The sequence below is a fragment of the Oncorhynchus nerka genome, linkage group LG11 (genome assembly GCF_034236695.1).
Source record: "Oncorhynchus nerka isolate Pitt River linkage group LG11, Oner_Uvic_2.0, whole genome shotgun sequence".
Classification (NCBI taxonomy): domain Eukaryota; kingdom Metazoa; phylum Chordata; class Actinopteri; order Salmoniformes; family Salmonidae; genus Oncorhynchus; species Oncorhynchus nerka.
In genome coordinates, this window is record NC_088406.1 from 71,768,234 (window position 1) to 71,794,471 (window position 26,238).

Below are 26,238 nucleotides of genomic sequence, written 5' to 3' on the forward strand. Positions count from 1 at the left end.
GCTGTATCACAACCAGGTGTAATTGGGAGTCTCATGGGGCGGCACACAATTGGCTCAGCGTTGTCCAGGGCAGGCCGTCATTATAAATAAGAATTTGTTCTTAACTGACTTGCCCAGTTAAATAAAGGTTAAATAAATAATGGTACATAGTTTACTTGCATGATCAACATCTGTTTTTAGCTGCACTTTTAGAGTCCTACTCTTTACATTTATGCATGCTCAGGTCATGACCTCTCCACACACTTGAGTCTCTACACTTTCTCCTTACATGTGCACAATCCATCTTACTGGCCCAATACTACTGTACTCTGTGATGCGACACAAAGTTAAAGTGTGAAATAACTGTTGCTGCAAAGTACGAGAGAGAGAGAGAGAGAGAGAGAGAGAGAGAGAGAGAGAGAGAGAGAGCTGTTAGCCTGGGTCGAGGTGCATGGCTCAGGTCAGAGCTAGGGCCTGATCCTCACAAGATAATCTTGCACTTTAGAGATTTGCTTTTCCTGTTTGTCATAGCTACTCAAAACTGACTGTGTTTTGGTCCATACCCTGGCTTGGCCTGTTGGGGCCGAACAGACAAGGCCTGGTATTGGAGCTGTAGAGAACCATGGTAGGGGGTAGGGCGAACAAAGGAGGGTGGGGGTGGCGTAGGAGGGGGGTAGGAGGGCGGTGGGGGGGGTAAACGCTAAGGGTGACAAGGGTCACAAGTTCACCTGTGTCACCGAAAGCAGAGGATTTGTTGCCTCAGAGAAACAGGCTTTAGCAGTGCAGCTTTGACGCAGCAGGTTCTGTTTATGTCTATGGGCTACGCCACTAAGCTAGATTAGTGTAAATAGTGTGCCGGGTTACCCCAAAGGTGCTGAAAACATGGCCTTTTCTTCGGTTTGATTAGATTTAACGCCTAACGCCAACTCGTTCGCTTGTTTTCCTTGCTATTGTACAGGTTTTATTTTGAGGGGGAAATACGATCAAAGTCATTGCGTTGGTGGTGTTTATTTCATGTTCTGTTCTGTTTTTAAAGCTCATTGTGTTTATGACAAGGCTTCTTGTTTGGGGTATCTCACAATTTCCCATGGCCTGGAAATCAATCCTATGCCCAGTAAGTTTATTTCTCAACAAGTCGTCTTGCCAGCTGGTTGCCGACTGTGTAGGCCCATTACTGGGAATTTTCTGGCTGCTTCCAGCACAACGTTCCTGGAAGTTTGCAGCTAAAAACAGAAACAATGAGGTTCATTAACTGATCAGAGAGCTGTACTGGACTTGTGAGGCCTTGATTCTTTGAGTCAATACAGATATTGTCTCAGCTCCAGATCAAAGTGGTTCAGACTTGGGTTGCGTCCCAAACGGCAGGGCCCATAGAGCTTTGGTCAAAAGTAGTGCAATGTAGGGAATTGGGTAATGGTGCAATTTGGGACGCATCCTTGGACTGTTGATCAAGAGGTTTTCTCTGGTCAGATACATAGCTGGCACAACCGGAATCAATCATTACTCATTATCGGCCTAGTAGATAATTCAGTTGCAAAACAACAGCAAAGATCTAAGAAGGTCTACCAAGAACCATTTGAATCTGATGAACCCTATTTGGAAGACAGGGGTTCTTTGTAAGACAAAAGGTTCTACCTAAAAACTTTAACATACCAAGAATCGTTTTTGGAGTGTTCTTTGATGATTCTTTGGGAGTCAAGAAGGGTTCTACTCTTCTGAATCTGAATAAGCTTTTGTATTGTATTTTTTTTTTTTTTTTTAACAGTGCCTGAGCATTAGTGTTTACCTCAGTGTTAACACTTTAACATCAGGAGTTTGAGTGATCTGATCAATTTAAAAAGATATGTGAGAATTTAAAAATGTTTGTACCTATATGGGAATATTTGTGCATGTATCTGGTATTCCTTTAATCATTTTACATACAGTACTGACATATATCTTTGCCATGATTTCTTTCTTTAAAAGTAGTATTTTCTGTGATTTTATTGAGCAGAGAGTAGGATAATAGAAGGGAGTATGAGTGAATTAGCAGTGTATTGTATTTATTTTTTAAATGTTTTATTTAAATTTAACCCGTATTGGATGGTACACAGCCAATTGGCCAATATTACCATGTGTTGATTTTTAAGTGTAACATTTCTAGTCTTGATTCAGAAGTTAAATTAACTTAACACTCAGTGGTGTAAAATAATCCCAGTGTTGGTGTTAGTAACCAGAGTTGAGTGTGATTGTGTCATTTTTACTATGTGTAAAGTAATACCCTCAAAACCACACCCATCATTATCATATTTCCCAGCATTCTGTATTGGAGCTTTATTTTCAGAATTCTTTGTTTCAATATTTGTGTTTTTGCATGTACATTGATTGGTTGATTAATCTTATGATACACAAAGATAAATTACATTCATTTTCCTAAACTAATCATTGATTTTAAGACTTATTGCACCCGTTACTGAGATGGTTGTTCCAGTTTAGATGATTTAGGGAGTCTCATTACTCAGTCTTGCCTATCCTGGCAGTCATTCTGAATGCAGGTAGCAGGTGATTAAAAGTTCAAATTGTTGCATATCTGGATTCCAATAGGATTTTCACATCACTTTGCAAGCCAGCATAATGTGACTTGCAGGCCTGATGGGGCCTGTAAACTAGGAGTTCCCTAACACCACTGTGTTAGGTTATAACTAGGTTTTATGATACAGTGCCTTGCGAAAGTATTCGGCCCCCTTGAACTTTGCGACCTTTTGCCACATTTCAGGCTTCAAACATAAAGATATAAAACTGTATTTTTTTGTGAAGAATCAACAACAAGTGGGACACAATCATGAAATGGAACGACATTTATTGGATATTTCAAACTTTTTTAACAAATCAAAAACTGAAAAATTGGGCATGCAAAATTATTCAGCCCCTTTACTTTCAGTGCAGCAAACTCTCTCCAGAAGTTCAGTGAGGATCTCTGAATGATCCAATGTTGACCTAAATGACTAATGATGATAAATACAATCCACCTGTGTGTAATCAAGTCTCCGTATAAATGCACCTGCACTGTGATAGTCTCAGAGGTCCGTTAAAAGCGCAGAGAGCATCATGAAGAACAAGGAACACACCAGGCAGGTCCGAGATACTGTTGTGAAGAAGTTTAAAGCCGGATTTGGATACAAAAATATTTCCCAAGCTTTAAACATCCCAAGGAGCACTGTGCAAGCGATAATATTGAAATTGAAGGAGTATCAGACCACTGCAAATCTACCAAGACCTGGCCGTCCCTCTAAACTTTCAGCTCATACAAGGAGAAGACTGATCAGAGATGCAGCCAAGAGGCCCATGATCACCCTGGATGAACTGCAGAGATCTACAGCTGAGGTGGGAGACTCTGTCCATAGGACAACAATCAGTCGTATATTGCACAAATCTGGCCTTTATGGAAGAGTGGCAAGAAGAAAGCCATTTCTTAAAGATATCCATAAAAAGTGTTGTTTAAAGTTTGCCACAAGCCACCTGGGAGACACACCAAACATGTGGAAGAAGGTGCTCTGGTCAGATGAAACCAAAATTGAACTTTTTGGCAACAATGCAAAACGTTATGTTCGGCGTAAAAGCAACACAGCTCATCACCCTGAACACACCATCCCCACTGTCAAACATAGTGGTGGCAGCATCATGGTTTGGGCCTGCTTTTCTTCAGCAGGGACAGGGAAGATGGTTAAAATTGATGGGAAGATGGATGGAGCCAAATACAGGACCATTCTGGAAGAAAACCTGATGGAGTCTGCAAAAGACCTGAGACTGGGACGGAGATTTGTCTTCCAACAAGACAATGATCCAAAACATAAAGCAAAATCTACAATGGAATGGTTCAAAAATAAACATATCCAGGTGTTAGAATGGCCAAGTCAAAGTCCAGACCTGAATCCAATCGAGAATCTGTGGAAAGAACTGAAAACTGCTGTTCACAAATGCTCTCGATCCAACCTCACTGAGCTCGAGCTGTTTTGCAAGGAGGAATGGGAAAAAATGTCAGTCTCTCGATGTGCAAAACTGATAGAGACATACCCCAAGCGACTTACAGCTGTAATCGCAGCAAAAGGTGGTGCTACAAAGTATTAACTTAAGGGGGCTGAATAATTTTGCACGCCCAATTTTTCAGTTTTTGATTTGTTAAAAAAGTTTGAAATATCCAATAAATGTCGTTCCACTTCATGATTGTGTCCCACTTGTTGTTGATTCTTCACAAAAAAATACAGTTTTATATCTTTATGTTTGAAGCCTGAAATGTGGCAAAAGGTCGCAAAGTTCAAGGGGGCCGAATACTTTCGCAAGGCACTGTATACAGTACCAGTCAGAAGATTGGACACTCTACTCATTCCAGGTATTTTCTTTATTTTTACTATGTTCTACATTGTAGAATAATAGTGAAGACATCAAAACTATGAAATAACACATATGAAATCATGTAGTAACCTAAAAAGTGTTAAACAAATCAACAGTGCTGGAAAAGTACTCAATTGTCATATTTGAGTAAAAGTAAAGATACCTTAATAGAAAGCAACTCAAATAAAAGTGAACGCCACTTAGTAAAATACTACTTGTGTAAAAGTCTAAAAGTATTTGGTTTTAAATATACTTAAGTATCAAAAGTAAATGCAATTGCTAAAATTAACTTAAGTATCAAAAGTAAAAGGAAACTATTCTAATTCCTTATATTATGCAAACCCGACAGCAAATATTCTTGGTTTTAATTTTTTTTTTTTTAACTTACGGATAGCCAGGGGCACACTACAACACTCTGACATTAATTTACAAACAAAGCATTTGTGTGTAGTGAGTCCGCCAGATCAGAGGCAGTAGAGATGACAGTGCAGGAATTGGACCATTTTCCTGTCGAAATGTAACAAGTACTTTTGGGTGTCAGGGAAAATGTTTGAGTAAAAAGTACATTATTTTATTTAGGAATGTAGTGAAGTAAAAGTAAAAGTTGCCCAAAATATAAATAGTAAAGTAAAGTACAGATACCCCAAAAACGACTTAAGTAGTACTTTAAAGTATTTTTACTTAAGTACTTTACACCACTGAAAATCTAAATATATTTCATATTTGAGATTCTTCAAAGTAGCCCTTTGCCTTGATGACAGCTTTGCACATCTCTACCTCCATGAAGCTGGTTGAGTCAGTCACCTCATGTAAAAATGAGGTAGTCACCGGTAACATAGTAGAACCATTTACAGGTGGTTCTATGAAAACCCCTCTGCAAAGGGTTCTACCTGGCACCAAAAAGGGTTCCCATATGGGGACAAACCAAAGAACCCTATATTATTCTACTTAGCACCTTTTCTTTCTACGAGTGTAGTACAGAGACATAGTTTGTGTGCTAGGTTAGACAGCAGCTCATTCAAAGCCGTATCACATGACTGAGGCCGATGGATTTTATTACTACTTCTGTCTCTCTAGACTCTCTGATGTTGACAACCGGGAATTATGGGAGTTTCGAGCCAGAAGTTAATAACAGCCTGTCACTCACATCGCCGTGGAGATTCACGCGAACATTCTTAGATGGTTTCATTATCTTAGGCAATTAGTTACAGTCAGTGCTGCATCTGTAATGGCACCCCATATTATACCATATATAGTGCACTACATTTGACCAAGGCCTATAGGTGTGACAGTGAGTGATGGAGGCTAAATTTAAGTTGCATAATGGATTACTTTGTCCTCAGGCTTAGTTTTAATCACTAGATGTCAAGGTTCTAGCTTAAAGGAGGGTTATACCAGGTCAGCTCTATGTCTCTACTAACCTTTCAGCTGGTATTCTAGGTTATTTAAGGTAAGGACAAAGTTCTCGGTCGGGAATGGGATACTGTGTTGTGAAATACTAGCATGCTAGCAGATACCCATAGACTTGCATTCATTGCGTTAACGCTGTGGACACAGAGATAAAAAGGGTATCCACTACTTCGTCTGACTCTGGGGAAGTAGATAAAGGGCCTCGTTGCCAACATCCTGAAGTATCCCTGTAACTTGCCATAAAACGGGCTATTCTCAGCTATATGTCAGGAGATACACTAGGCGAGGTGCAGTTAGACCTGTGGATCTGGTTCGGTTGTTTTGCTAGCCATGTAGGTTGTATTTACAATGGTGTTTGTTCTTCACTGGTTGCCTTTTTCTTGAGGCAACAGGTCACAAATCTTGCTGCTGTGATTGTACACTGTGGTATTTCACCCAGTAGATATGGGAGTTTATCAAAATTGGATTTGTTTTCGAATTCTTTGTGGGTCTGTGTAATCTGAGGGAAATATATGTCTGGTCATACAATGGTCATACATTTGGCAGGAGGTTAGGAAGTGCAGCTCAGTTTCCACCTCATTGTGTGGGCAGTGTGCACATAGCCTGTCTTCTCTTGAGAGCCAGGTCTGCCTTCGGCGGCCTTTCTCAATAGCAAGGCTACGCTCACTGAGTCTGTACATAGTTTAAGATTTCCTTCATTTTGGGTCAGTCACAGTGATCAGGTATTCTGCCACTGTGTACTCTCTGTTTAGGGCCAAATAGCATTCTAGTTTGCTCATTTGTTTTGTAAATTCTTTCCAATGTGTCAAGTAATTATCTTTTTGTTTTCTCATGATTTGGTTGGGTCTAATTGTGCTGCTGTCCTGGGGCTCTGTGGGGTGTGTTTGTGAACAGAACCCCCAGGACAAGCTTGCTTAGGGGGCTCTTCTCCAGGTTTATTTCTCTGTAGGTGATGGCTTTGTTATGGAAGGTTTGGGAATTGCTTCCTTTTAGGTGGTTGTAGAATTGAATGTCTCTTTTCTGGATTTTGATAATTAGCGGGTATCGGCCTAATTCTGCTCTGCATGCATTATTTGCTGTTTTACGTTGCACAAAGAGGATAGTTTTGCAGAATTCTGCATGCCTAGTCAAAAATGTTTCCTCGTCTCCAGGCGCTCTCTCTCTTCAGAGAGAGAGAGAGAGAAGAGAGAGAGAAGAGAGAGAAGATCTGTTGTTGTTATCAGGAGGGTCAGGGACAGTTTATGCGGTGAGGAGACAGCACAAACACAGATAAGATACAATAAGGAATGAAATCACAGCCCAGATACAATCGGACAGTCAATTCATGTTCTGTTGCGCAATAAAAACAAAATTGGGATGAAATACCCAGAATCCCAGATATGCCCCACATTGTACACTACCGGTCAAAAGTTTTAGAACACCTACTCATTCAAGGATTTTTATTTATTTGTACTATTTTCTACATTGTAAAATAATAGTGAAGACATCAGAACTATGAAATAACACATATGGAATCATGTAGTAACCAAAAAAGTGTTAAACAAATATTCATATTTTAGATTGGAATGTATTTCAATTAACAGGTGTGCCTTCTTAAATGTTCATTTGTGGAATTTATTTCCTTCTTAATGCATTTGAGCCAATCAGTTGTGTTGTGACAAGGCAGGGGTGGTGTACAGAAGATAGCCCCACTTGGTAGACAGCTCAATTAACCAAAGAGAAACGACAGTCCGTCAAAGGCCATGATTTGAAGAGGGAGTGGTTGCAGAATTCATTGGACAATACCCAGTAAGCAATACAAAAAAAGGAAAGGGAAAGGGGGCATACCTAGTCAGTTATCCAACTGAATGTAGTCAACTGAAATGTGTCTTCTGCATTTATCCCAATCCCTCTGAATCAGAGAGGTGCGGAGGGCTGCCTTAATCTATACACATTCAAAGGTGAAAAACTGTAGATATGTTGTCAAAAATGCAACTCAAGGCTAGAAGCATCAGAACCCATTGAAAGCAGTGTTGGCCACAGTTAACCTTTTACCACCCGTGCAACCACAGTGGCCAGTGTACAGTACTGTAACCATAGTATCACTGTAACAGAAGTCTGGTGTAGGGATACACATATCAGATTTCTGTGTGCTCAGGTACTCTCCAAACAGGCCTTATGCTAGGGTCACCTTCACAGAGGCTGAAGTAAAGTAGCTCCCTAACAACAGTCTCTAATTCCACTTCAATAGACCTCTGTGTCTCGTTGGGAGGTGGTGAGTGGGTGTCCTAATGTTTAGGCTGTCTGACTACAAGTTACATAACTCGTTTTATCCGTTCTCTATCCCTCGCTCCGTTTGTTTTACATAACATTTTTCTACATTTCGAGGTGTGGATTATATAAATAGTGTACTCTAGACCATAGCGGGTCACTGTACTGTAGCGCTATTGTTTGCACAAGTCAAGGGTACTTCTCTTTCAAGACTGTGGGTTCAGTGAGGCTATGGCTCTTGTCTGACCCCTGTAATACAGTATAGCTAAGTGGAATGACTCAGTGACTATATCGCTATCTATGTACCCAAGCTAAGCCTACACAAACACACACACGCGCCTAGTCACCTTACCCATATACATATCTACTGTACCTCTATCACTCCACTATCCCTGCACATTGTAAATATGGTATTGGAACTGACTCTATGTAGTTTCTTATTTCTTATTATTATTTCTCGTGTGTTTTTGTTCTACCTTGTTATTTTTAGTGCTATATTGATCTTGATTACTGCATTGTTGGGTTTGGAGCTTGAAATAAAGGCATTTCACTGTACTTGTGCACATGACATTAAAACACACACACACTTCCATGACCCCTATCCTTTATGTGCTCTGTGTGTGTAGTGCAGATGTGAGTGACAGACAGAGAGATAGAAAGAGAGCAGTATAGTACATGCCTGATGAGATCTTTGTCTTCTATCCAACAGGGCCCTTGTGAGGTTATCCAGGTTGTTTACGTGATATGTAATGTTAATGTACTTATCGGGGTCAACGGGTTTGATTCCCTCACATGGGTTCTGCCTTCATGGTCACAGCGATGACATCTAAAATCACCCACGTAATGCGTTTACACGAGTAAGCTTCTGAGACTGCCTCCCGTTACTTTGTCTATGACGGCAGATACCTTATTTTCTGTTCAGTTTCCACGGTAACCATTCCCGACATCCAACCTCATTTCAGAGTTCATCTGACCCCAAATGCACACTCCTTTCCTGACCTGTGTGTTCTGGTCTTGGAGGCTTACTGACAGTCTCTTTCTCTCTCTAGCCGGGCAAAATACAGAGGCAACTGACACACTAAGACAGATTTGTAGTGAATAAATCAAATACATATGGAAAAAACATCTGTATAGACAGACAATTATTGTAGGATATCCAATAGGCTGTTTATCATCCATAGAGATAAACAATCTCCAATAGTATCCTTCTATGAGGCTGCATCCCTGCCTTTCTCCCTAATACCACCACCATTAACTTTAGCTAAATCACCTTAAATCAACTTAACTCATTCTGACCAAGCATTCCTTACACAGCTGAGAAAGTGTCCAGATATTTGAAGCATTCTGAGTATTCTCAGTGTTATCCCAGTGTGACATCAAAATTAGCGTCTAGTTTGAGCGCCAACATCTGTCCTGTTGTTGCCCAATAACCCATTCGCCGAACAGTCAGTGAGTGGCTCTTTTCTGGCTTCACACCCACAATCACATCTCCAGGCCTTATCTAGTTTTCCCATTATCATATAGTCCCCTGAGACAAAATAGAGTCTCTAGTGAGATATTGCGGGGGGAAATCAATCCCATAGATATTTTACGGATTCATATGGAGCGAGGCAGGGCGAGAAATAAAGGTTGTTTGCTCAACTTATTCTGACGAGAGATTTGTGCAATGAAATAAACTGCTATTGTATCGCCTGTGTTATTGTTTGAAGATTAAAGGTAGACTACAAACAATGAAAATGCTTCCCTGGGACTTTTTGTAAAGAAATGTAATTTAAAAAAGGACTGGGGGGGGGGGCTTTGATCTTCTGGTAGCATTGGTAGTCCCCTTGAGTTAGTCTCCAATGGTACATGTCTAATGTAAAAGAGACTGGGGTCAAGAGTGAAAAGAATAAGAGCTCCCTTTTAGACATGTATCTTGAGGCTAGATATATCACCTGCTTTTGCATGCGTCTGGTGGTGGTAGAACATTGGGCTCTTAAAGGGATAGTTCAGGATTTTGGCAATGAGGCCCTTTATCTACTTCCCCAGAGTCAGATGAACTCGTGGATAAGGTTTTTATGTATCTGCTTGCAGTTTAAAGTTGCTAACTAGCTTTAGTGCAATGACTGGAAGTCTATGGGAACGAGATTCCCTTAAAACACGCCACTTTGATACAGCTACGACCGGAAGTTACTTTTTTGTAGCAGATTAGGAGAATTTATGTAGCAGGTTAGGAGAATTAGGTTAAGGTTAAGAAAAGGTTTAGGATTAAGGATAGGGAAAATGCTCTCCTAACCTGCTATGAAAACTCTGTTCCTGTCATAGCTGTATTGAAGTGGTGTGTTTGTTTAAGGGAGTCACCTATTGGAACAGCTAGCATGCTAGCATTCCTGTGGACTTAGAATCATTATGCTAATGAATGGCGACAAAAATGGTATCCACGATTTCATCTGACTCTGGGGAAATCCCGAACTAACTCTTTAAAAGTAGTTACATATATTAGGATTAATTCATTATAGACTAAGTAAGTCATATACACTGAGTATACAAAATGTTAAGGACACCAGCTCTTTTCATGGTAAATCCAGGTGAAAGCTATGATCCCTTATTGATGTCACTTGTTAAATTCACTTCACTTGTAGATGAAGGGGAGGAGACAGTTTAAAGAATGATTTTTAGGCTTTGAGAAAATTGAGACATGGATTGTGTATGTGTGCCATTCAGAGAGTGAATGGGTAAGACAAAATATTTAAGTGCCTTTGAATGGGGTATGTTTGACACCTGTTTGTGTCAAAAACGGCAACACTGCTGGATTTATCATGCTCAACAGTTTCCCGTGTGTATCAAGAATGGTCCACCACCCAAAGGACATTCAGCCAAGTTGACACAACTGTGGGAAGCAATGGAGTCCAAATGGGCCAGCATCCCTGTGGAACGCTTTCGACACCTTGTAGAGTCCATACCCCGACCAATTGAAGCTGTTCCGGGGGGCAAATGGGGAAGATGCAACTCAATATTAGGAAGGTGTCCCTAATGTTTGGTATACTCCATGTATAAAGAGTTGAACTGAAAAATTGGTAGATATTGACATTGTGATTCTGATTCATCGCAGAGTGCTGGTTGAATGTTGCGTTATATACTTATGCTAACTGCAAGGGTTGATAGCATACTTCATGTTCAAAACAACACCAGAATATCATTTCCACAGACCAAAGAAGTGATTCTGTTCATCAACTCGTACTCGGCGAAACATATAAAATGACTGATTCTTAGTGTTAGTTTGTTGCTGCAGCCTTATAAAGCACATTTGGGTGTTGGCACGGTTTTAGTCAGGAACAGATGGAAGGAGGACACTAATATCTGGCTGTAGTATTAAAAGAGGTTGAGCTCATTGCAATAAACAGACATTACCGGAGAGAGCTGTGGTTACGCTGATCCTGGTGAAAGTACAATAGAGCTCTTCATACAAATGGACAACTGTCTCTGTTTCTCCATAGAGCAGTGCCATGCAAAGTCGGGGTCGCGGGGGAACTGCAGTGGGGTCGCCAAAATGTACAAAAATTCACATTTTTGAGAAAGCTAATTTGAAAATTTTTATTTTATTGAGCAAATGTATTTATTGGTTAAAAATGAAATTACCCATTTTAAGGTTGTGTCATTATATTTGAGGTATGGTGGGGTCACAAGAAATTATTGGGGATAAATAAGGTCCCCAGAAATTCTGGCGAAAAAAATTGGGTCCCAGTTTAAAAACTTTGAACACCACTGACATAGAGGTTTCACAGTTTAACTGTATAGTAGAAATTTACTAATGAAATAAAGACATACCAACTAACAAGTATTAGATTCCAGAATGTTTGTTTGGTAGGTTCATGTAAAAACATTCCAGAAACATTCCAGAAACAGGTATGCAGAGATAGCCCATAGGGAATAGGGTGCCATTTCATATGCATCCATGTCTGTATGTATGTGTCAGTTCTCTATCCTGACTGGGCTGGGTGTTGTCTTCCTTCACTATACTACAGTTCTGTTGGAGCTGTGTGTGTGTGCACAGTCACTGCAGCCAGCCTTGGCCCGCTGTCTGTCTGCTTGTTTTATAAGCAGGAGTCGGGATGACCTACATAACTCCTCCCAGGGAGGGGAAGTCACCTTGTCGGGGACCGGCCGGCAGCGAGGCAGGGGCGGGGGCGTGGGGTGGGGGTGGGTGGATGAGTTTATTGTGACGTGGCAAGGCAACTGGCTTACTGGCCCTGTATTCACCACACATCTCTGCATCGTTTTGCTGATATTACAGAGTTCAGTCAATGCATTTTGGTGTGGGAAAGATGACTGGGTTTGTGGGAAATGAGGTCTGCTTAGCATGCTGATCATAAATAGAACCACCCACACATACACACACACACACACAGGCCCAGTGCCAGACAGATCCACTCACACACACACACGCATCTCGATAGAGACTCCTCTAATCGCGCTAAGAAATTGAATGTGTGTGTAGATGGTCAAGGTTGAATTAGATCAGCGCTCCTGATTGTATCTGCTTGCCGCTGTTAGTTTACCCCCTCCAGCAAGCCCTGGCAGGAAGTGTGTGTGTTAGAGCCAGTGTGTGTGCCTGAGTGTGTGTGTGTGTGTGTGTCTGTGAGAGAAGATAGCTCGTTTGATGAAGGATGTCGGGAGAATGCTAACCAGACAATCACCTTGTGTGTTATTGATTGAGATGAGCGAGGTAATTAGATGGAAGGAGGGGGGCTGGAGGGAGGTCGTTTTTAATGTCTTGATACGACATGTCCTGTTTTTGTACCTATCTCCTTGTTTTTGTTGTTTCGGTGGGGGGTAGGGTGTGTGTGTGTGTTTCTATGCATGTGTGTTTATTTGTGTGCATAGGTTATTTTTGTGTAAATCAGCAAAATTTGTATTATAGACTAAACATGTATTTTTTTACCATGTACAACATTTACTCCACAGCACTGTAACTTACATTAAACACTTCAAATGCCCCGGGAATAATAAGCCATCTTGTCAATAACAACGCTGTGCTCTGTCTGGTTTTTACGTCTCTCTCTACATAGACTGCTTTTGGTTACGGCTAACTCAGTATCTGGAGTAGACATTAATAACTGACATTAATGAATGTCCCGCCCTGAGAAACAAGCCTTCAATATGTTACCCACTGTACACAGTGTATTCACGACTGCTCCAGAGCATTTGAAAGGGTCACTTTCAAACCTTTCCACAGGACATCACTGTGCCGCTGTCGAGTTCCTGCCCCGAAAACTATGTCAGGTTTCACCCAGCGATTTAATCTGATCTCTGCTGATTCAGCTAAACTATTTGGAGCACCCAGGCCTGGTCCGTTTTTAAATGTTTGGGCAAAATATACACTTCTTTTCTTCCCTGCCTCCCTCTCTCTAGAGATGTATTTTATGGTGCGTGTAACTTACAGTATAGATTTGAACTTATCTACCGTAACAGCATAGCCATATCTTATCAAAGCCTCATCTTCGACCTTGCCTAAGTACAGCAGGCCAATTGACCAATGACACTGGCTACACAGTACAATATTGAGTCGTCACTCAGTATTTCTTGCGTAACCCCAGTACGCTCTGGTTAAGTTGACCTAAGGCATAGGTGAACTCGTCTGGCATATTATTAGAACATGTCCCCGTAAGCCATAATGACCCCGTAAGCCATAGTGACCCAGTAAGCCATAGCATGACTCACAATATAGAAAGGGAGAACATGATTGAGCAAACTTGTGTGATGTGTCATCACATCAACGCGTACATAAGTGGCCTACAATGCCCTGAGTCCAGTGACTAAGCGATCCACCTATGTGTGTGTGTGTGTGTGTGTGTGTGTGTGTGTGTGTGTGTGTGTGTGACTAAGTGTTCGACCTATCCGTGTCATCAATAACAAGTTAAGTCCTCGCCCCTGATTACCACCTGGAGAATCATTAACTATGGAGCAAGACTCAGTGACATAACAGGATGTGAACTCTGCAGCCAGGTCAGTCCATAGTGGGAGCTGTCCCATTATCAACTTGGCTGATAGTCTATCGACATTGGTTTGACATCTCTCTCCACATGTGGACAACGGCGTAGGTCAGACCTATAACCTTCATATCTTAGAATCCATTATTTAGGAAACAGTTGTTTCAAAGTTGACCTTAGACATCAGCGATAGGTAGTTGAAGGGGAGATATTGTTAGGTTAGCCTAGTGTAACATCTGCTAACAGTTTCTGCCTTTTGACTGTAGTGTTTCTGACTTTAATCTGTACTCTGTCATCTGGGCCAAATCAACTCCACAGTCTTGCTGTTATTTTGCACAAATACGCACACAGGCACGCACACACACACACAAACAGACAAAAACACACACACCCCTCCTCACAGCCTCTTCTCTGTCCTTTGTTTTTCTTAGCCTGCTAAAGACGTCTCCTCTGTGTTTCTGTCAGCGTCATTTCCAACTCGCTGCAGTAAATCTGACAAGTGCAAAGTCCTTTCTCTTTTCTGTTGGCAGGGATCCTCATGGTTAGCCACATTGTGCGGCTAATGTACTGTTTACGTAGTAAAATTGTGAATGTTTCACAGCATCTCAGAGGCCTCCGTTTCTGATGTTGTTGGATAACAATGACTTTGTCAGCGTTAAAGGCTAAACTGTGTCGTCTCGGTGTGTGCTTTTGTTTCAGCGCGTCGCTGAGACACCCGTCGTCCACAGCCAAAGTGTGTCTGGTTTGCGGGGACGAGGCGTCGGGATGTCACTACGGGGTTGTTACATGCGGCAGCTGCAAGGTCTTCTTCAAGAGAGCCGTAGAAGGTAGGAAAAGTATGATATGCCTTTCCGTTTGGGTCTGGGTTTGGGTGCTCACTAGCGTGCCTCCTGTTGAAGTCTGAGGAACACTCCCTTCTATGGCCTCAGACTCCAAATGGGACACAGTGTAAAGTCAAGTCTTAAAGAAAGTGTGAAATGCATTTTAAAGAGCTTCTGTTTATAATCTGCTTTTCTGTCTATAGTAGTACAGTTGTTTGGGGACAGAAATATGCCTGGTCAGAAGATGTGAATATGGCCTTTAAAGATAATTGTCGGCCATTTTGGTTGTGTGCGAAACACAACCCCTCCATTAGCGGGTTTAAACCTCGGTGCTAAGTTAAGTTAGCGCCCTGGCGCTAGGCTAACTCACACCAGTGTCCATATAGTCTTAGAGGAATAACCTCCAGGAGAAAATGCTGAGCTAGCAACAAAGTAGCCCAAACCCAAAACATACTCACCCAGAGAGAGGTGACACCAGACCAGTCAGTCTAAAGAAATACCAATAAAGTTTAAAAGGAAGTGGTAAACTGGTGTTTACGAATGACTCCATTTTTGGAGCTTCTAGATAATACCTGTCAAATATTTATAGTTTTAAACAGAAATGTATGACTCAGTCAGAAACAAATAAGGTTAAATTGCTCCGCATGTACAGTTTGTGGCCTAAGATGACTGAAAACGTCATAAAAACCTCACAAACTACATACTTCTCCCATAACAGCCCTTTATGCTGTGTTTTAGCTGGGGAAAAAACAAAAACTCATAATGCTCATTACTGTGTGTAACGTGAGGCGCTGGGCTAAATCTCACACACATACGTGAGGCGGACACACACACACACACACACACACACACACACACACACACACACACACACACACACACACACACACACACACACACACACACACACACACACACACACACACACACACACACACACACTCTCCGAGGAGGCAGGCAAGCACCAACAAGGCAGTCAGTAGGTGTTTTTTCAGCAGTCAACTGAGGAACTACAGTCAACTCCTATTGAATTATGTCTTCATTTGATGATATTTACAAACAGTCAATATATGTATCCCTATGAAACCGGACTAGGTCTCCTGGGTTATCGGATCAGAAATGATATCATTCCACTCTGAGCGTGCCTGGGAGGGCTGGGAAGAGTTAACATATAACAGCTGAAGATCTGTGTGTTTGTGTGTTTGTGTGTGGTGTGTGTGTGTGCAGCTGTTTGTGCAGAAAGCAGGCAGCAGAGTTGGCCACATGAGGTTGGTTAAGAGTGTTATCACCCAGGCCTATTCAGTCTTATTTTAGGCTCATTCAATTCCAAATGGGATACACAGTTGGAATCTGTAGACTGTTTGCCTCATGGGAAACTGCTGTGATTTCTGTGGAACAACTGCTACTTTGTTCACTTGTTCAATTAGCCCCTAAACATGTCCTCTTTCTGTGTGTTAGATAGCCATATCAAATGATCAAATCAAATTGTATTTGTCACATGCGCCGAAAACAACAGGTGTACACTTTACCGTGAAACGCTTACTTACGAGCCCTTTCCTAACAATGCAGAGTTAAAGACAAATGTATAAAACATGTAAAAGGAAATCATAATAGAAATGTAAAAGGAAACAATAAAATAACGAGACAATATACAAGGAATACCAGTACCAAGTCAATGTGCAGGGGTACGAAGTAGTTGATGTGAATGGGGGCGTTCTCGGCCCTCTGTTTCCTGCAGTCAATGAACAGCATACTCACGTAAGTGTTCCCTTTTGTCCAGGTGGGAAAGGGCAGTATGGAGTGCAATAGAGATTGCGTCATCTGTGGATCTGTCGGGGAAGTATGAGAATTGGAGTGGGTCCAGGGGGTCTGGGATGATGGTGTTGATGTGAGCCATGACCAGCCTTTCAAAGCATTTCATGGCTAAAGATGTGAGTGCCAGAGGGTGATAGTAATTTAGACAGGTTACCTTGGCCTTCTTGGGCAAAGGGACTATGGTGGTCTTCTTGAAACATGTAGGTATTACAGACTGGGTCAGGGAGAGGTTGAAAATGTAAGGGAAGACACTTGCCAGCTGGTCAGCGCATGCTGTTTAAAGGTCTTACTCACATAGGCTACGGAGAGCATGATCACACAGTCATCCGGAACAGCTGGTGCTCTCATGCATGGTTCAGTGTTGCTAGCCTCGAAGCGAACATAGAAGGCATTTCGCTCGTAGGCTCACGTCACTGGGCAACTCGCGGATGGGTTTCCCTTTGTAATCCGTGATAGTTTGCAAGACCTGCCACATCTGACGAGCATCAGAGAGGTGTAGTACGATTTGATCTTAGTCCTGTATTGAACGTTGCCTGTTTAATGGTTTGTCAGAGGGTGTAGCGAGATTTCTTATAAGCATCCGGACAAGTATCCTACTCCATAAAATTACTTAAGGAGAAGATTGTGTCACATCTAAACTGATACTGTCAGGTATTGTAGGCCATCACTCTCTCTCTTAGATGTGGAATAGCCCAGTTACAATCTATAGGAATTGTGGGTAATGTAGTGTCTTGTATATTATGTTTGAACTGACTACTCTGGTGTCTTTTCTGGTGCAGCTGCTGCCTGGTCAAACTATGTGAACTAGTGGGCTGATGTCATCAAGGTTGCTTGTACTGTAGTATGTGTGTCCTTTGTGATGTGTGCAGTGAGCCCAGCTAGCGCTTACCTTACATCAGCATAGCTGCTAAGAGTGGGAGGGTGGGGGAGAGAGGATGAGAGGTAGAGGGGGAGGGAAAGAAAGGGGGAGGGGGTGGGAAAGAGAGGTAGAGGGAAAGAGAGGTAGGGTATAAAATGAAAGTAGGAGAAAAAGACAGGGGAATTGCAGAAGAGAGACAGAGGGCAGAGAAACAGACATAGAAGGGAGGGGAGTGAGAGAATGAGGCAGACAGAAAGAATGAGAGAGCGAGTGAGAGGGAGAGACAGACAGACACAGAGGGGAGGGGCTGAGAAAGAAAGTAAGCGAGAGAGAGGGAACAAGAGCGAGAGAAAGAAAACTAAAGTGATGTGTCAGCACCGAGCTCCGGAGAGGTGTAAGTAGGACGTGAGGAGACGTTCTAGTTCTCCTCCTCCCCCTTTCTCCTCGTCCTCTCTCCTCCTCTTCCTCAATGTGAAAAACCTGGCCTCTGAGTCTGATAATGAGCTATGAGAGGAGACTGCAGGACAATGTCAATACAACGGGAGAAATAATCCATGTTTCATTTCTGTCAAGGCACCCCCCAGCTGCCTCACAGGCACGAGGCCTCCTTCTGCCTCCGCCCATTAGACCCAGTTACAGACTCAGAGTCTCAGACCCATTTACAACCCACAGCTAGTTAGTATTCTTTACTCATCGTCAGCTCACATTAAAATCCTGTGTACGCTTCCCTTCAATGATAAAGTCGAGGAGTCTATAGGCTGGTCTCAGATCTCTTTGTGTGGCATTAACCATAGGATTAGGTGATACTGTACAAACAGGTCTGGGACCATGCTACGGAGTGTGTGAGTAGTGGAAGGAACTGGAATATAATCTATAATTCAGGTTATAATTTTGGGTTGGACGTAAACTAGGTATGGACTGGGTTTGTGTGAATGGTAGTTTTTGGTGGTTTGGTAAGTGTAGCTTTAAACTGTGGTCAGCTGAACAGTATATCACTCTGATCTCAATGGAACTTCTCATATACAGGATATACACCTCTTGGGCCAGTAACCAAAATGTTGCTGGATCGAATCCCCGAGCTGACAAGGTCAAAATCTGTCGTTCTGCCTGAGCAAGGCCGTTAACCCACTGTTCCCCTGATGACGTGGATGTCGATTAAGGCAGCCCCCCACCCGCACCCCTCTTCGAATGCATTCAGTTGTACAACTGACTAGGTATCTCCCTTTCCCTTTCCACTCCATGTTGCCTCCCACCAGACTGAAACCGGATGATGTTTAATTCATTATGGAAATGTTCGCCCACTAACTGTTCCCTTAAAGATCTCTCATTTCAATGAATAAATATTCCATCGTAATTTAGAGAATAACGGTGTATGCATTTTAATATTCGTTCGTTTGTCTTTTTATATACATTTAGGTGATATGACAAATAGCCTTCTCTGTGTAGCTGAGCACAAGGCATCATTTATTGAGCTTAGCAGCTGTTGCTAAATGGAAAGGGTTACGGGGGCTTATGAATAACACCCAGAGGTATTGCTGTAGAATCATTATCTCCTATAAAGTTATAGACAAATTATCATTCATTTCTGAGCCTTGTTGGTCGTTGTTTCACCGCATACAGTACCTACAAAACTAACTTTTCAGGCTTACTGTAGTCTCTGTTACCTCACGTAGGAATTTGGTTTTGTACGTGACTTGAATTGAATTGAATTAGCATAGCAGACAATGTATATAAAAGTTTGAAAAATGTGGATACAGTACGTTTCCAAGCCAAGCATCTTCACACATTGAACTAGTCTCTACTACCCCCTCCCCACCACTACCCCTCCCCTCCCTTATCCCTACCCTATCCCAGTGTGGATATAGTACCTTTCCAAGCCAAGCATCTTCACACATTGAACTAGTCTCTACTACCCCCTCCCCTCCCTTATCCCTACCCTATCCCAGTGTGGATATAGTACCTTTCCAAGCCAAGCATCTTCACACATTGAACTAGTCTCTACTACCCCCTCGCCTCCCTTATCCCTACCCTATCCCAGTGTGGATATAGTACCTTTCCAAGCCAAGCATCTTCACACATTGAACTAGTCTCTACTACCCCCTCCCCTCCCTTCCCTATCCCAGTGTGGATATAGTACCTTTCCAAGCAAAGCATCTTCACACATTGAACTAGTCTCTACTACCCCCTCCCCTCCCTTATCCCTACCCTATCCCAGTGTGGATATAGTACCTTTCCAAGCCAAGCATCTTCACATATTGAACTAGTCTCTACTACCCCCTTCCCTAAAGCCTCCCCTCCCCTCCACCTACCCATCCCCTCCCTTATCCCTACCCTATCCCTGAAGTCATCCCAGAGACAGTGTGTTGATACAAGACAGCTGGGCTCTGTAAACCACTCCATGTGGACTGCTGCTCTGGGATGCGTCTCAAACGGCAACCTATTTCCTAAACAGTGCATAGGGCTCTGGTCAGAACTAGTGCACTAAAATAAATAGGGTGTCATTTGGGACACATCCCCTTTCTGGTCTGTAAGACTAACTGTTGAGTGCTGCTAGCTTATTATTCACATGTCATCAGTGGTTTGGCATACCGTTCTGTTTAATAATATTCAGTACAGTTCCTTTATTCCATGACTTATTATTTTACTGGATTTGACTTTATTGAACTCAAAGGTCTACTGTGAAACCTTTCAACCGTGTTACAGGCTAGCCGTGTATAGTATTGCAGTATGTGGCACGGGGATGGTTAGCATTACACTGATGTAAAACTCTCGCTCTCTCTCTGGGCATCAGTGGAAAAGTTCATCTGAGGACACGAATGGTACTGTTTATGAGTTGACTGGCAGGCCCATGCTCCAATCAGATGGTTTATATTTTGACTGACAGGTCTGTGCTCCAATCAGATGGTTTATATTTTTACTGATAGGTCTGTGCTCCAATCAGATGTGACGCCTCCTCTAGCTGGACTGGGTGCCTCAGGTTGTCTCAGGTTGTCTCATATAACAGCATCTGAAACCCAGCCATTTATTAGACTCAGTCCCTCTCAGATGAATGGCATACATGTCCTTCTATCAGACTTACAATAAACCTACATTGATGTAATGTATATTTATTACAATCATGCTATGCATTTTCACATTTTATAGAGATGTGATGTCCTTTGACTACTATGATATATTTGATATGAATTAGTCATGCTATATGCAGAATAACTGGTTAATACCCATCATAACAATAAGCATGGTGTTCCAAAATTGCATATTTATCCAAGTTGTACCATACAATGAACACCACTTGTCCCTTTAACGTAACGTAAGGTGAAGTAAGCAATCATGGATTGTATCAAAGCAGGAATTATAGCAATATAATCCATACTAACAACGTTACATAAACTAACAGGAAGTCATTAAGACCACCTCTTAGGTTGTGTTTGACCCACTTCGTTAAGGTTACCTTAATCCCGGTAAACCCAGAACTAAAATCTCACCTAATTACTGTAGGTCAGATGCTCGTAACATTTATATTTACCTAGTCTGTCCACGAGAAATTCAAGTTACCAAGTGAAAGTAGTTTTTGATCAGACACCTGTATTAGAGCCTATAGACACCTATATAATCCATGACGACAGTGCCCTCCCCTTGACCCCATTAACGACTGTCAACGTAATTAGTGAACAAGGCCAGACAGTGACTGACTGAGGGTGCAGAATTTCCTTAAGCCTCTAGTAATTATGCTAGATAATTAAAAGTAATTGTGTCATTTAATGGAAGCCGAAGCCTTTCACACCACAGTTGTATTAATTAAATGTTGCAGGCAACAACAGCTGTGAATGATGCATTGATAAAACACTAGGCCTGAATACTATATATTTTTTTGCAGATTATAGTAATCAAATCAAATCAAATGTATTTATATAGCCCTTCGTACATCAGCTGATATCTCAAAGTGCTGTACAGAAACCCAGCCCAAAACCCCAAACAGCAAGCAATGCAGGTGTAGAAGCACGGTGGCTAGGAAAAACTCCCTAGAAAGGCCAAAACCTAGGAAGAAACCTAGAGAGGAACCAGGCTATGTGGGGTGGCCAGTCCTCTTCTGGCTGTGCCGGGTGGAGATTATAACAGAACATGGCCAAGATGTTCAAATGTTCATAAATGACCAGCATGGTCAAATAATAATAAGGCAGAACAGTTGAAACTGGAGCAGCAGCACAGTCAGGTGGAAGTTGAAGTTGTAATTGGTAGTAATTGGTTTAGCAACATGAGTAAGTAGGCCAAGTACCAGGGTTACCCAAGGTTCATTCAACTATTGTCTATGCTCTGAATGCTAGTCACCTTAGTAGCAGTCCTGGTTTATCGTATAGTGCTACGTGGATGTAGGCCTACGGCTGGCCTTCAACTTGTCCAGCTCCAGACCCAAATGAGCCTACAGTATCAGCGGTTGCCAGTTACTATTAATTGGTTCATTCTAGTATTGTGCAGCTTAGATGCATGGTAGGCAGTAGTCTTAGTAGCAGTCCTAGTCCATTGTATAATAGACCTATGGCAGTGCTATGCGGATGTATCGTAACCGTGACTGCCAGTTAATATCTAGCCAACAGACCGACTGGTCCCACCGTGTTTCCTCAGTGTCCTTAACTCAACCTGACCTGAGATGACCCATGTAGATGGTGTGTGGAGCCACTCATGCCCTCGTTGCCCCGTGGCACTAAAGGCCTCGATCACCACCCATCTACTTCCTCTTCCAGGCTGATACCTTTGTTCTTTGACATCAATGCAAAGAGGGTTCCGAGCACTAGGTCGCTGGGTAGGATACACCTTAAGTGTTTAACCAAATAACACCGCCAGGCCAATCAGATGAGCTTTATCAATGTTATCACTGGCCCATTGGTTTGTGGTTGATATGTGCAGGGGCAGTGTTGATAAAGTTGTGGTGTGGGGTGTGTGTGTGTACTGTTGATGTGTGTATGGGTGTTGTGACTGCGCTTTGCAGACCGTTTTTGAAGAAAATATAGTTTGTGTGTTTTGACTGATAGGTATCTGAAATTACATTTGTGTGACTACCTTCCACACCAAGCCAGATTAAATTGCGTAGGTCTATATTATGCTAAATATGCAAGTGTGCCAATTATCCTACACCTACAGTATGCATGTCATTACATAGACTGTTGAATTATTGCATCACAAATAGTAGAATTCCTATAGAGGGACTAAGCACTGTGGTTGTCGTGGTAAAGCGGGAAGTTCAACCTGTAGGGGCGGATGTGGTTGCTGTGGTTACTGGGTTAACCTTTAGGATCGGCAGTGAGTCAGGGGACTTTATAAAAACAGCAAATCATGCGCACACTGTTGTGACAGACAGGGCAGTTGGGAAATCCAAGAGGGTTGTATATGTGTAGCTATTAGCCCCAGAAACAGGCACTGAAGCACTTTCTGATTTGTTTAATTTGGAAGAGAAGTCACGTTTGTTTTGGCCCGATGCCGGAAATGTTCATTTTCTAAACCGCTCTATAAAAGAAGCTGCCCCTTCCTTCCAAATAGAAATCAATTATATTGTCTTTGATGTTCATGTTTTTAAATGTCAATTGTAAAGTATTTTGTCTGTAATGTCTTTTTCGCTATGTGTTGGACCCCAGTAAGACTAGCTGTCACCACTGGCGTTGACTAATGGGGACCCTAATAAATCAAATGATGGAGGTCCAAGAGAACATCGGCCACTAGATGTGTGTGTGAGAGGGAAGGATGGAGAGGTAGGTTAAAGAATGGGGACTATATATATATATATCTTCACGGGTATAGACTATACCTTCATGTTGAAATAAAGCCTCATTAGAATGTCCCGGTGAGAGAATAATGACCATGGAGACATGTAAGGCTGTGAGCCTGGGGTAAAATAACAGACGTTTGAGATAATAGGGGAGTAGATAGGAAACCCAGATCAACTTGGTTGGGGGGGTGCCTATTCCCTCTCTTTGAATACAAAATGTATAGAGTGTGTGTGTTTGAATGACTTCAAGGTGTACCATGAATCTAATAGGAACGTGTTGAGAACTTATTGAAAAATACCACTGACAGACGTCGTCATTGAAAACAAATTAGTGCTTTTCATTCTGAACCTGTGTTAAATTCTCCAGCGTTTTTTAGTTTTTTTTTATCTGGTGAAAGCCATTTAGGAGCAGACTGCCTTAATCCAACAACAACAGTCGTTACACAGCTGTATGCAGCCAAGGTGGCCTATGTCAAATGTGTCGGTCTATGTCAAAAGACATTGCCTGGCTAGAATAGACATACCACTGGCAGGATCTCCGTTGTCGTCGTGTGTGAGTGTGACGCTCGGTAAACACTAAATATAGCCTAGCCTAATGACACAAGTGTCTTAGACAACGCCTCTTCACTCAATGCGGGACAGATACCGAAACACGAGCCACGGTCTCAAGTTCAGACTATTTAAATAGGAACTGCTTAAAGGCTACAGTACTGTATGGCCTAAACCTGAATCTGTGGAGGACATGGGCCTCTGACTCTTCTTTCAAGGATGTTCTGAGTATCTGGAAACCTGGGCCAAAAAAAGAAAGAAAAGCTGTTCAAAAGGGTCTCCCATAGGGAGACATCGTATTCCCCACATAGTAATATCCCCATAGCGGTTTTATGCTCCAGTTGACAGACAGGGTCCGCTCATAGGCCGGTTGCCAGATGTTGATGTCACAAATGCAGCGAAAAAGAGACATCAATGGAGTCCGTTCAGGAACTCCCTCGGTTGCCATGTAATGTAATGGAGTTCTCTCTCCTGGAGCTGGTTGAGCACTTACAGTAGTAATGTAGCTGTAGCCCTTTTACGATGATTGCAGGAGATTTTATATTGTATTAAAGTACAGCATTATAGAAAGAAAACTATGTACAAAATGTGTTTTTGGTATCATTATAAAAAGTATAATGTTGATTTGATCTGTTCCATGGTATATGAAAACATTATGATGTAATAATGGTCCACCATGTCCATCAGTGCACATTCACATTCTAGGAATGCTTTTATGGAGTACAAATAGGAGGCAATGGTTTCTTGGATTAAATCAAATCTAGTTGTATTTGTCACATGCGCCGAATACAACAGGTGTAGACCTTACAGTGAAATGCTTACTGACAAGCCCTTAAACCAACAATGCAGTCTTTTTTGAAATACCTAAAAAAAAGTAAGAGAAGAATAACAAATAAAGAGCAGCAGTAAATAAACAATAACGGGGCTACATACAGGGGGTACCGGTACAGAGTCAATGTGCGGGGGCACCGGTATAGAGGTAATGTGTACATGTAGGTAGAGTTACTAAAGTGACTATGCATAGATAACAGAGTAGCAGCAGCGTAGGGGGTACTCTTGATGGTGCAGCTGTAAAACCTTTTGAGGATCTGAGGACCCATGCCAAAACTTTTCAGTCTCCTGAGGGGAATAGGTTTTTCGTGCTCTCTTCACAACTTTATTGGTGTGCTTGGACTATGTTAGTGATGTGGATACCAAGGAACTTGAAGCTCTCAACCTGCTTCACTACAGCCCTGTCGATGAGAATGGGGGTGTCCTCCTTTTCCTGTAGTCCACAATCATCTCCTTTGTCTTGATCACGTTGAGGGAGAGGTTGTTGTCCTTGCACCACACAGTCAGGTCCATGACCTCTTCCCTATAGGCTGTCTAATCATTGTCGGTGATCAGGCCTACCACTGTTGTCATCAGCAAACTTAATGATGGTGTTGGAGTCACGCCTGGCATGGCAGTGATGAGTGGACATTTCACCTTTATTTAACCAGGTAGGCTAGTTGAGAACAAGTTCTCATTTGCAACTGCGACCTGGCCAAGATAAAGCATAGCAGTGTGAACAGACAACAGAGTTACACATGGAGTAAACAATTAACAAGTCAATAACACAGTAGAAAAAAAAGAGAGTCTATATACATTGTGTGCAAAAGGGATGAGGAGGTAGGCGAATAATTACAATTTTGCAGATTAACACTGGAGTGATAAATGATCAGATGGTCATGTACAGGTAGAGATATTGGTGTGCAAAAGAGCAGAAAAGTAAATAAATATCAACAGTATGGGGAAGAGGTAGGTACAATTGGGTGGGCTATTTACCAATGGACTATGTACAGCTCGGTCGGTTAGCTGCTCAGATAGCAGATGTTTGAAGTTGGTGAGGGAGATAAAAGTCTCCAACTTCAGCGATTTTTGCAATTCGTTCCAGTCACAGGCAGCAGAGAACTGGAATGAAAGGCGGCCAAATGAGGTGTTGGCTTTAGGGATGATCAGTGAGATACACCTGCTGGAGCGCGTGCTACGGGTGGGTGTTGCCATCGTGACCAGTGAACTGAGATAAGGCGGAGCTTTACCTAGCATGGACTTGTAGATGACCTGGAGCCAGTGGGTCTGGTGACGAATATGTAGCGAGGGCCAGCCGACTAGAGCATACAGGTCGCAGTGGTGGGTGGTATAAGGTGCTTTAGTGACAAAATGGATGGCACTGTGATAAACTGCATCCAGTTTGCTGAGTAGAGTGTTGGAAGCTATTTTGTAGATGACATCGCCAAAGTCGAGGATCGGTAGGATAGTCAGTTTTACTAGGGTAAGTTTGGTGGCGTGAGTGAAGGAGGCTTTGTTGCGGAATAGAAAGCCGACTCTAGATTTAATTTTCAATTGGAGATATTTGATATGAGTCTGGAAGGAGAGTTTACAGTCTAGCCAGACACCTAGGTACTTATAGATGTCCACATATTCAAGGTTGGA

General features: G+C 42.3%; 1 protein-coding gene across 3 annotated transcripts in view; it reads left to right on the forward strand.

Moving 5' to 3' along the window:
* The window catches only part of LOC115137495 (mineralocorticoid receptor-like), a 105,603-nt gene that overhangs the window by 43,745 nt on the left and 35,620 nt on the right, over positions 1-26,238 (forward strand). For 2 of the 3 annotated variants that reach the window (XM_065024906.1, XM_065024907.1), the window contains exon 3: positions 14,679-14,815. In XM_065024906.1, the coding sequence (XP_064880978.1) occupies positions 14,679-14,815 (137 nt within the window). The remainder of the gene's footprint in view (positions 1-14,678; positions 14,816-26,238) is intronic. The other variant, XM_029673822.2, reaches the window with a different exon arrangement.